The 12,211-nt window shown below is 36.3% G+C and overlaps 2 protein-coding genes across 2 annotated transcripts; one reads left to right on the top strand and one right to left on the bottom strand.

The window, feature by feature from the left end:
- The first annotated feature begins 2,239 nt into the window (after window positions 1-2,239).
- On the top strand, window positions 2,240-4,464 carry LOC119084387. Its single transcript, XM_037194351.1, has 4 exons — window positions 2,240-2,493; window positions 2,565-2,699; window positions 2,758-3,056; window positions 4,273-4,464. Exons 1-4 carry the CDS (start codon window positions 2,338-2,340, stop codon window positions 4,406-4,408), a joined length of 726 nt encoding a protein of 241 aa, XP_037050246.1. The 5' UTR covers window positions 2,240-2,337; the 3' UTR covers window positions 4,409-4,464.
- A 2,536-nt stretch (window positions 4,465-7,000) lies between these two features.
- LOC119084382 (odorant receptor 43a-like) lies at window positions 7,001-8,372 on the bottom strand. Its single transcript, XM_037194343.1, has 4 exons — window positions 7,590-8,372; window positions 7,433-7,532; window positions 7,120-7,383; window positions 7,001-7,059 (listed from the first exon to the last, which is right to left on the bottom strand). The coding sequence occupies exons 1-4, from the start codon at window positions 8,330-8,332 to the stop codon at window positions 7,009-7,011; spliced, it is 1,158 nt and encodes a 385-aa protein (XP_037050238.1). The 5' UTR covers window positions 8,333-8,372; the 3' UTR covers window positions 7,001-7,008.
- Window positions 8,373-12,211: the final 3,839 nt, after the last annotated feature.

Genomic DNA, 12,211 nt, shown 5'->3' with positions numbered 1-12,211 from the left:
ATAAAGAAAAATCAGAGGTGTTGTCGCGACCCTATTTAAACTTTTTTCAACCCCACCGTGCATGCGTGTCAAAACTTCTATCCCTAATTGGCAAAGCAAAATGGTAATGAAAGAAATTAGGCGAAAATCATTCGACTGTTTACCGCATCAGAAATGGCTGTATGTAAAACTGTTAAGGAACGACGAGGTTAAATTTTTAACTGAATCAGCTGAAAGCGTGAATTACAAATCAATTAATTTTCAAAGTACTCCAGTCTGCAATTAATCTTGCCATCACCTAAATTCTCGCTCTTTACGATTTCGTAAATTTATGCAAGAAAAAAGGTTATTCAATAACCGAATTGCTCAAATTATTTTCTTTGCTATTTACAATGGTGATAACATGTGATTGATTACCAATCGTCGAGCAATCGATATTAGGAGTGGCCCTCCAGAGCACGTATTCGATTCGATGCTAATTTGAACACATAAATCTTTGAAAAATAAATTTCAATATTTTGTGTGATTCTCAGTGTTGGTTGTTGTTGGTTTGGTTCTCTCGTTTATTATTTATGTGTGTACACGATCCAACGCTGTTATAATGTATAGATGATAATGTGTAGAAAAAAAGAGCTACGATTGTAAGGTAACATGATTTTCAATTTTGTATTTACTTTGAAAATATAAATGGAATGAATTAACGAACGGTTCAACTATTGTTATCCAATGAAAATAAGTTCAATGTCTTCAGATAATAAAAAAAAAAAGATTTTTTCATCTTCTCTTATTACATTAAATGTTTGCTTTTATTTAAGAATATAAATCACGCATCAAACTGTACCTCTGAGCACGTCGGTTCATGAATATTATGTACCAATTGTACTAACCGAAAGAAATTAAGCGCTACCGTACTGCTGAGAAGGTGATTCGAGAATGTAGGTTTGTGTTCAGGCTTGTCCGAAAATTGGGTTAATGATAAAAAACGTTTTCCCACGAAATCGAAAAACTTCCAGGACATTACCTAGCAAAATTATTGGACACTGCCGCCGTTTGAAACCTCTACGGAAAATTGTTACATTACCTGTCCAAAATACGTAAAACATTTCGTCTTTTATTTTTGGTCCTCGAAGGGCCCTGAGGAGGCTGGCGCACATAGTACGAACTTCAAATTGGTGTCAAATGAAATTTAAAAATAACATTTTTGTTGAAAGACCTGATGTGCCAGACAAGTAAAAATTTTATTTTTAAATTCCATTCGTCATTCCAATTTGACAATCAACTTGCAATTTTATAATATGTGCCGGCCGAGACATAGATCCTCTCTCTTTCGGGTTCTAAACTCCTCTATGGCTTAACTTGTTACAGATGGCTGTCGTCTGTTATGGACCATGACAGCAATAATAAACGACAAGCTTCGACTAATGAAGTTTTATGTAGCAAAGAGCATGTTCAAAACAAATGAAGTAAAAGATTTCTGAAATCAATCTCAGAAAATCTTCCATCAAATAAAGTAATAGTTTGAACAGTAAAACTGTTAATATGCTTGCCGTCTGTGCCAGGTTAAAAATAGAAGTCTTAGAACAGTCATAATATATTGGTTAATAGAGCAATTCGTTTGCTTTAGTTACACTCTCATAGAGTTTAAAATAGATGGCGTTGCTTCCTACAGCCGGAAAATTTGGTAAATGAACTTTGCCATTTGTGTTTGTAGGTCAGTCTAAAGCTCAATCATTGCATCATCGGTACATGTTATGGTACTCTCATCTATGAATTCTTATTGTCTTTAGAAACGGCGTATCTTCAAATCTACTACTTCTACTAGTTGATGTGTCGTCAAATGTTTCACACAAAATCTTTTGCTGCATCTGTTTTAAAGTACACTTTGCACACGGCAGAGTAAAACCAGGCAGGACCACTTCACTTTTCGAATGTCAAAAAAGAGACTGTAAGAAAATGAACTCGAATGAACACTGCCATAAAATGAATTAATTTTATTCGCAAAATTTAAGGTCCCTTGTCAAATGAAGCCCTCTTGTCTGGTTTATTTTACTCTGTCGTGCTTTGCACATGTTAGAGTACTGTCATTACCACAGCAAGCAATAACTGCTTAATGACAGACACGATGCTAACGAGCTAACGACACATGCCTGCCCGGTTGAACGAAAATCGTCATGGACGTGCGAGCCCTAACTTTGACCGCAAAGTAGGTTGCTGAAGACACGATAAACGATTGAAATAACAATGACTTATCGAGAAAAAAGATTCAGTTAAAGGTGAGGTGCGAGAAATTATTTCTGAAAAACGTACACATTACAGTCGGACGTCTTGATTGTTACGGTAGTGATTTCATGCAGAAAAATGAAATCGTCGAACATCATTTCATTTGTGATGCTCGTTAGAGCAATCGAGTGCTTAAATGCCGTGGCACCAGTCATACCTTACTCTTCCAATAAAACGGCAATTGTTTCACGTGAATCAAGGGCATTGGCTTTTCCCGGTTCCAGTACCGTTGGAGTATGTTCGAATGGGTATTACCGTATGTTACATAGAATTGATTAAACAAAGACCGTTTCTCGAATGATTAGATACTACTGGCCATCGCTGTACCGCTAGGACTTCCGGATCAAGAAGTATTCCTATCCTACAACTTTGAAGCCAATTACAACAGTCCTGCCGCTCCAGATTATGCTAACCTAGGATTAGCTGGCCTGATAGATAGGGTTTGATATTCCATTTACATTTAACGTAGGACAACAAATCCATGATGACTATTTGCAGTATGGATATCCTGACGATGGAGGTCGATCGGTAGACGGAAATAATCAAACATCAGTCGTTCCACCGAAGAAAAAGTCAAAACAAAAGAGCAAAAAGGGTAAAAAGAAGGGAAAACCAAAGAAAGGATCCAGAACTCGTCGGTTTATCGATCGAAAAATTGTGTTCAATGTCATTGAGAATAAGCTGATTTCGTACGGCTTCAGCAAGGCCTGTCTCTTACGAGCAATATGTGAAGTGGCTTCTATCGAATACGGTTACAATAATGGCGTGTTTGGCGACATTTTTCACATTTTATTCACGTGAGTTTTTGTCGTGTCATGTCCAGTTCAGACGTGAGAGTCGTGTTAAAAAAATGAGCGAAAAGTGTTGCAACGGAGATGTTCTTTGAGGAGAGATAGTTTACCAAACCGTTCAATTTCATCATACAAAATTGCGGCAGAAAGCAGATCCTTAATTTTAAGCCCCGTACGAAGTATAGGATTAATATATAAAAGTTTAGCAAAGCGGGTTTTCTGGACCATGATACCTCAGAGTGGACTTAAATTATGCTAGTCGGCTGTACAATGATAGGTCTTTGCTTGTAACTGAAGAAAAACCGATTTGTATAATTCTCTTCAACTTTCGGAACTATTGAGGTGGTATGTTGGGTCCTAAAATTCCAGCACCACAATTTCTATAAATCGTGGAATTTGACGGATTTGTGAGGGTTTTCTAGGTTTCCTTATGGACTTTTGAGATTAGTAAGGTGGCAATGTGTTGATTTTAAGTTCCACCACCTGACATGGTTCACCATCTTCTTAGTTCTAGAATTTTAAGAATTCAAAGGATTTGAGAGGTTGTTTTTGGATCCCCTTCTGGACTAATTGGCTTATTCAGGTGGTGGTAGTCTAGTCCTTACAATTTCATTGTTAATTTGGGCTCCAAGCTATTCCTTCTTACCTTTCGTTAGATTTGACAGATACTTCGTATGGGCTTTCGCAATTGCGCTATTGACGCATTACGATTACGGTGTCACTAGGTTCACGTATGTAATAGGTTAGGTATGCTACGTTCTCATATTGTTTATAGTGAGAAACGATCCGGTGGGCAATCAATTTACTCTAACGCGTTCATTGTGTCATTTCAAAGAGAAATAGTTCGCCCACATATAAATTTGCGACTATACCGCAGTTCTAATCTGCTGCAGTTTTGTATGAAGAAAAAGAGCTGATAGGTACAGAAAAGGGCAATCAAATTTCAGTCTTTTACTTCCTGCTGATTTTCAGCTGGTTTACTCATACAAACAAAACTGGCTATGAGTGTTTATACGGATTTAACGGTACATACATGCGCGAGATATTGATAGAACCGTATTAATATGCATATACAGTTTGGTTTTATGAGTAGATCAGCTGAAAATCAGCTGAAGAAAATTTCGCCTTTGGAAAGGGTGTATCGGCTCTCACATTTGTTCAAGGGGCGAAAATAATTCAAACAAAAATATCGACAACTTACCTTACGCTTTATCCACCATAGGCCTACATCTTCGCACGACGATGGAATTGACTTAAAATATTATATCGCTGAATACAATGGCAATTCGGGTAACTGTTCCCCGTACAAAGCGGAATGTCCGAAAAGTATTTTGGATTTTTTTACGACGGAAAGGTGATCGGACGATTTGTTTATAAAATTAAAAAGATGTTTTTGACCACTCTTGTCCTTGATGTTTTACTACGGCAGAGTAAAGTAAACCAGGCAGGAGCGCTTGTTTTGTTTACATCTAGCACCTGTTACATTTAGCAGACTTTGTGGTTTGCGAATAAAAGTTTTGCAATAGGTTTCTTCCATCGTACGGTAAAAACGAATTTTGACAAGCCGAAAACAACCGACCGTCGTCATCCACAGAAGCAAACATAACCGCAACTTAAACAAATTTGTTCGTCAAAAATTCAAAGTGAGGTTGTGTTGGCCTATCTGTGGATGACGATTGACATTTTGAACGGCCTTGGAAGAAACCTATTTATGTCAGTGTTCATTTGAGTTCATTTCATTCAGTGAATTTAGGTCCGTTATTTGACGTTTCAAAAATGAACCGTTCCTGCCAGGTTTACTTTACTCTGCAGTGATTTTACAAATGTTTGACATTATATTATACGAATCAGAGTGAAATACGAGTTTTCACATTCATTAAAATTGCATAATCGGCTCACTGAGTTTAACCGCATTGATTGATCAAAATTAGTAATCGCCCATCGATTTTAATTGGTGCGATAACACCATACATAACTTTACACTGTTGACTGAATGATTTTTCCACTAATTTTCACATTTGTTCAGTTTTACACGTAGAATGCGGATTTACAAATTAATAAAAATAGCCTGGTGGTATGCAACTCGATATTCCTCTTCGTTTTGTGTTATGTCTGCAATTTTAGCATTTTATTTTCAGTGGTTTGAATATACACTCCAACTGTATTATTAATCACAAGCTGTTATATTGTGGTTATCGCGGTATATATTTAGTTTGAAGAGCGAATTTATATTAAACGCCTGAAGCTTGCCTGCAGCAACATATGTAATACGAGTAGGGTTATGGAAGCGAATGGAAGTAATGCGAGCGTGACTGTTTATTTACTTACAAATAAACCAGGCAATAGATTGTTCCACATATACTCAGGCCACTAGTGGCAAACTGAATGAAAAACAGGTCTGAAAAGAATGACTCCACTTGGTTTACCAATCTTGGAAATGAAAATGAAATCCCTGAACTTCGCACTGGATTACAAAGTGCAGCACGGTCACACACTCTCTTAAATAGGTGTGAACGACGATCGACGCCTTTAAGTCTTCAAGAACGTTGTTGTGCCTTTGCGTTTCCATCATGTTTCTACATGTCAGATCGTCCCATATTCCTCAACTCACTTCCCAGCACTTCATATCTCAGGGAGCAAGTCAAAAGTAGATACCAAATTATTATGGTGAAAATGAAAACCAGTTGTCATCGAAAAGACACAAACTCGATTCAACAAATCGAGAATTTCGTTCTGCTTCCAGATTAACAGGCAAAGTTTTACGCACACAACTGCGATTCCGATCGATACTTCAGCTAAGAATATAGAATTGTCCCTATTATGGTTTATAATTACTCCGACCACCAATGATAGAAAGAAGAGGGCGTAATAAATGCAGCAGAATGCCAATTATGATAGCGATAACTCTGTGAATTCGATCTGAATGCATCGCTCGGCCGTGGTAGACGTAAACGTTTCAAAGTAAAAGCAACACTAAACTGAACTGACGTGGCTAAAATACAGACCAAGTTACTGTAAGCGAAGCTTTCGATCAATATTTCATCGATATTTCCACCCACACCCACATTGTGTACACCATTGCAACGTCAAATTATATGAAAATTGTTTCGATTTTATGTCACGGTCATTCAGTGAAATGATAACTGCGTGTGTCCTTTTGAAATATATTCGAATGAATTGTCTTTCATCCACCTCCCACATTTCACGAATATTGTAACCAGGTTAAGTCAGTACAGTACACACTTGACCACGTTAGTAGATTTTAAGTTTAACCAATAGTCGCGACATCTATAAGAAATTAAACTACCAGCGCTCCCACAGTGTCTTAATTTCCTACTTTGGCTCACTAAGTGCTATGCTTAGTGCTATGATGAATTCGATTAAATCTCGGAAATTGGGATAACAAAGAGAATTTCTCGTTCCCTAAATATTGACCTAAACCCAGAGAGGAGAGGTTTGGTTTCCGCTAAATTTACTGTTATGCTAGAACCACCAGATGTACTTACTTCGATTCCAAGGTCCGTTCTATATCGCTGGAATGTGCGTGTTTACATAGGCGATTTTGATATTTTAGGGTAATTTAAGGTGTAGTGTTAGTATTTTGGCTAAGTAAACAGATTTATGGGTTAATTTGTGGATTTTATTCAAAAACGTAAGTTCGTTACATTCATGTTCTAAAAGGAGCAGGATGCGCAATGTTTCAATGGACCCTAGTGTAAATGTATGACACACTGACACTGTCCAATTATGGTGTGTACAATGATACACGAATGATTTACTATGTTCTAATTGCAGGTTAAGTACGTGTTTCTTGTGTAGCGTAGCGAATGATGTTTGTCGTTGAAATAGATATTTTCCAGCTGCTCTTTACAAAGCAGATCTACGAATTACAATAATGAAATATTGGTTCAACGCCATTCTTATAGAGTAAAATTCACAAAATGACTTAACAATTTCACTACTGAAAACTTTTCAAGATGTTGAACATGCTGTAGGCTGAATTCATAACCTGAAACAAAGGTCACGCTGAAATCAGTATACAAAATTATAAAAACAGACCGCGGTGAACCCTTGTAAATGTCTCCAAAGTAAGCGGGTACAATTTTCCGATCACCAGCTCTTGCGGTTTCTTTAAATATTCACCAAAAATAATGATGCACTTTTTGGTCGACTGCGGTTGATTGTACCAGTCCGGTTCGAATAAGCTGTATGAGAGTCGATTACTTGAAAGCATAATCTCGTTACCAAAGTACGTGATCATAAATAGCTCGGCAATGAAGTAGAAAAACACAAAGATGTAGATAAGACGTTCCACTAGATTGTCACCGATATCCTACGAAAAAATTAACGAATAAATTTGTAAATGATGTCAATTCAATTACAAATGCCAGGCAATAGATTGAGCCGCAGATGCACAGGCCGCTGGTGGCCAGTTGAATGAAGAATAAGTTTAAGAAGAAGGACTCCACTTCCTGTATCAAACTGTAACATAAAATTAATTACAAAGACCACAGACTGGACTACAATGCGGTCACACACTCCTTCAAGTGCAGATGAGCGTCAATTGACGTCTTTAAATCTTCAGTAAAGTTGTTGTGAATCTGTCTTTTCATCATCTTCCTACTCGATTTCCCGCTAATTCGTCCCATATTCCTCAACTCGCTTTCCAGCACTTTGTACCGCAAAGAACATGTCAAAAGCAAATACCAAATAACTACGGTGAATAACATAATGATGACTGACAAAAACATTTCAGTGAAGAGAAACGTAGCTGCAAGCCAAAATGCAATTTCATTTCCCCTGTAATCCAACGGAAATCCAATGTCCACAAATAAAGTTCTGTCACGCCCAAGTAACGGGAAAACTATAGTCGATAAGGAACCAGCACCGGTGATCGCAATTGCAAACACAAACACGAATTTCATGAATCCTCGAAGATTGTTATTGAAACGGTTGAAGTCGTCTTCAATACGTATCGAAAAGACGCAAACTCGATTCAACAAATTGAGAATTTCGTTCTGCTTCCAAACGAGAAGCCAAAATTTCATTGCCAAGACTGCAGTTCCGATCGATACTTCAGCTAAGAAAATAGAGTCATCCATTTTATCGGTATTCTTTGCTCCGACCACAAATGATAGAAAAAAGAGGGCGTAATAAAGGCAGTACAATGACTTTATTCGTATCTCCTTGACTGTAGGTTGATCTCCACGGTGCCAAACGCCAATGCGATAAAAGATGGAAATTATCAGAGCGATAACTCTATGAATTCGAACGGAATGCATCCTTCGGCCGTAGCAATCTTAAATGTTTGAAAGTAAAGACAACACTGAACTGACGTGGCCACAATTGAGTGCAGCTTATGTATCCAACATTCCAAGAAACCACTGTCCGTGTGTGTATTGCAATACAAAGCGTTGTGAAAATTATTTCGATTTTATGTCACTGTCTACCAGTGAAACGATAATTTTGGGTTGTCCCTTACAAGACATTACTTGCAATCGATATTTATAAGCATCCAATTCGAATGTTTTCATTAACTCCCACATTTCGCGTTTGCTTTAACAGGGAGTTGCGGGAATCATAAATAATTTTTAAAGACGACAAGTCTAAAAGAATTAAATGTTTAGCTCTTTTTCGGAATTGTTGAACGTGGTAAAACTAACATCGGTACATCGGTAACATAAAGCAAGAGAGTAATACTATTTACCCTGGTAGCAAAATAACAGAAAAAACACATGAAAAACGCGCTACAAGTTATTTGATCCAAAGGATGGCGCTGGCCGTTCAACGTGGTCATGTTGCTTCCATATTAAGCACTTTACCGCCTTCGAAGAACTTAAATGAATTAAATTATCTGTAGATCCAAAAACTAGTACATTGATCCAAGTTTTTACAGGTTGGAATGACGGCTTAGCCTGACTACCTTTTCTTGGCATGTAAATAAGGAAACGAAAATTTTGAACCTTGTAACTACGAATCCTCTCATTCCATCATACTTTTTATGAGTGCCAGTGTTCCAAAACGTTACTGCCACATTCATAAATCTATTTTTGACATCATTACGTCACTTTGCGACCTCTTTATGCACTCCTACAGTAACAGTAGACTTTCGAAAAACCAAGAAAAATTTTTCTTGGTTTTTTGGGTTTGGGAGCCCATTTTCCCCTTGAGGGTTTTGTAAATTATCCTTGTTAAATATAAAAATCCTAAGGACGTTGCAACTTGCATTGAGACATCGTGATACGAGATATCAAATTATTTCACGTGTAAAGTATGGCGTTTTACTTTACGAGCGAGGGAAAGGGTCTTCACTAGTGAGGGAAAGGCCACATTACCTCACTAGTAAAGTAAATACATTTAATCCACTTTACTCCAAAAACTCCTAAAAGTGGATTTTTTCGCCTTTTAACATTGTAGTATGAGTTGTAGTACATGGTTCGATCAAAATCAACAATTTTTAAGACTTTTACAGTAAAATGAACTTTTTTCCTATTTAATCCATTTAATCCAATTTTTATTCCATTTAATCCATTAAATCCATTTAATACCATTTAATCCATTTAATCTAGAAGTGAGTCACCCCTTGGTTTTGACATTGACATTTTTGACATCTGAAAAATTCCGTCATAACCTCAACTGAAAACGTGAACTGTACACAAAACTTGTCTTTAAACAATTAATTTTGAATAATTTTACAGTGTTATCGTAAATATTACAATAAGGATGTGGCTTGACTCTTTATTATTATTTCGTATGGTACAGATTACATGAACACAATTTTCCTCTTTATAGAAAAAAAGAACAGCAAGAATAGAATTCTCTAAGTCGTTGAAACGTGAAAGTCAATTAGAGGAAAGAGAGGATACCAAGAATTGGCTTGACTCTAATTAATCAGAAATAATAGGTCTGTTCCAAGGTTATTTGAGCTATCAAAACGTCATCCATATGGCCATAACCAAAAAATAATTGTTGACGAAATGTTCCCAAAAAAGATGAGGTTGTTGGCTCTGTGGATGCTCTTTTCGTTTTCGGTTTCTCAAAAATCGTTTCAAATGTAGGCTGATGCATAACACTCCTTATCAGATTCCATCAATTGTTAAGTTGGATTCACAGTTGTCCGTTTTGCCTCCCGTCAGCTCTTCGTTTAAGTGACGTTTCTATTGTTTAAATGGCTTTTGCATTTAACGGCTGGAAAACAGAGGCAACACGGCTGGAAAACCGGAAAACGGACGATTGTGAATTTAACTTTAGCATACTTTTCACCGAATTTTTGTAATTTTTCACTTTACACACATACAGTTACATCGTAAACTGAATTAATAAAAAAAACACGCACAACAGAGTCTATTGAACAGAACCCCATGAAATTTGTAATTCATTCACTTCCAATGCTGTGAATTTACTCTAAATGAATTACGAAATTAATCAATTAAACAAAATGTCTACATACCAGAAAAAACAACGCGGTTACTATCGGTTCAGCAATTATTCAGATCTTGTTTTGTGGTTACGTTGTCACCGGGTTATTCGTTTTTTTTGTAATTTAAATTTATTGATTTTTAGCCGAGAAAATTTCTTTGACCGCGGTACCCAAAACTCAAATCGAAGTACCTATACTATTTAAACACTTAAGGTAATGCCAACCATCAGAGGTACACATATGTTACGACATCCCAACTTCTGGAGAATTTGATTGCTGCGGGATATATCCTTCAGTAGGAAAATTCGAATATTGGAAAAGCACGATTCTAAGTCTGGTCGGTCAATGTGTTCATCGATTTGCGTTCCTGTTTCATATTTATGTCATTTTTGTACTCTGGTCATATACCTGCTTGAGTTCCGTAGCACCTCGTATAAACTGATCGATTAATTGAAAGTGTGTTACATCGTCCATCATAGACCCACATTCTAGTGACATAGAAAATTTTATGGGTGACCGCAGTGTTAATAACCCAAATCTGTTGTATCAAAGAATCAAGAATATAAAGAGAATTTGAGTCATTGTGTCGCACAATATTTTATTTCAATCACATTGGGGGACAACACACCAGCCAGAACAAAACAAAAAACGAAAAATATCTTCTCCAAACTTCGACGCATAAAAAAGCATCACGAACATTTCTGAATAGAAATAAAAAGTTACATAAAAATGGATTTGTTTACAAGAATAAAACCAATAAAATAAATTCAATTCAATTCAAATCCATTCAGATTTACCTACAAACCATAACCGATATAGTACGATATGGTAACCGCATAATAGTACACATATATACCATACATCGACCATAAATAATAAAAAAAAAAAGAGAAGAAGAAGATTATCGGAACAAGAGTCCAATACATAAGAGCAACGAAGCAAACTTCTTCCACACTGAATGAAATAACTGAAATAATAACGTTTTTCACTCGACGATCGAAGATGTTTTAATAATAAAATTTTTGAATAATTTTTTCTCGCCTTACAAAAAGAAAGATGTTTTTGCTAATCCCGTTACTAATTCGATAATCGTCCGACGTGAAGCATTCCGCATCTATGCTGGATATGAATCAGAATTAAATTAATTTAAAAAAAAATATTTGGGTGAAAGTGTAGGAATGGTATTCTATCCCACATATTCCCACAGTAAACAGTTAAATAACCAACCGAAGAATATCCCAATAATTAATTTAGTTAAATAACCATTTAGTCATTTTTGTTGTTGATAAACACAAGTGAAAATAATGAATCGGCTCTGAAAATCGTTCTCTTTTATAGTAACATTTTTGTTGAAACAAGTGAAGTAAAAGATTTTGTATCAAACACCTAGCGACGCTTTGAACAAAGAAAGTAACAGATTCAATTATTACGCTGTGAATCGCAAATGACTCTTGGTTATTTATCTACCAAGGTACACATGAATGTATTTTTTCGCACTAGATGTCGAGGCGAAGCCGAGTTCGACAAGTCGTCGTATGCGAAAAAATACCGGCATACCTACCGTGGTAGATACAATTTTTTTTTGACATAATCAACTTTCCAATGCAAAACATGTCTTGTACCAAAATTCATTTGAACGAGTAAGAAGACTGCATTATAATTTAGGAGCATTATGTTTAGAAACTAAGAAGAAATGTAATAGAGTTTTTCCATAGTTTAGTACATTCTGTCATAAAATTAC

The sequence above is a fragment of the Bradysia coprophila genome, unplaced genomic scaffold, assembly GCF_014529535.1.
Source record: "Bradysia coprophila strain Holo2 unplaced genomic scaffold, BU_Bcop_v1 contig_732, whole genome shotgun sequence".
Lineage (NCBI taxonomy): Eukaryota > Metazoa > Arthropoda > Insecta > Diptera > Sciaridae > Bradysia > Bradysia coprophila.
This window is presented reverse-complemented; position numbering and strand designations above follow the sequence as displayed.

Excerpts from the sequence above, each read along its gene's own strand:
- LOC119084387 (XM_037194351.1), top strand. The coding sequence starts at position 2,338 with ATGAAATCGTCGAACATCATTTCATTTGTGATGCTCGTTAGAGCAATC. Across the intron at positions 2,494-2,564 it reads CCGGTTCCAGTACCGTTGGA|ATACTACTGGCCATCGCTGT; the intron begins GTATGTTCGAAT and ends TCGAATGATTAG. Across the intron at positions 2,700-2,757 it reads TAGCTGGCCTGATAGATAGG|TATGGATATCCTGACGATGG; the intron begins GTTTGATATTCC and ends GACTATTTGCAG.
- LOC119084382 (XM_037194343.1), bottom strand. The coding sequence starts at position 8,332 with ATGCATTCCGTTCGAATTCATAGAGTTATCGCTCTGATAATTTCCATC. Across the intron at positions 7,384-7,432 it reads CAATCTATTGCCTGGCATTT|GATATCGGTGACAATCTAGT; the intron begins GTAATTGAATTG and ends ATTTTTTCGTAG. Across the intron at positions 7,060-7,119 it reads CTTTGGAGACATTTACAAGG|GTTATGAATTCAGCCTACAG; the intron begins GTTCACCGCGGT and ends CCTTTGTTTCAG.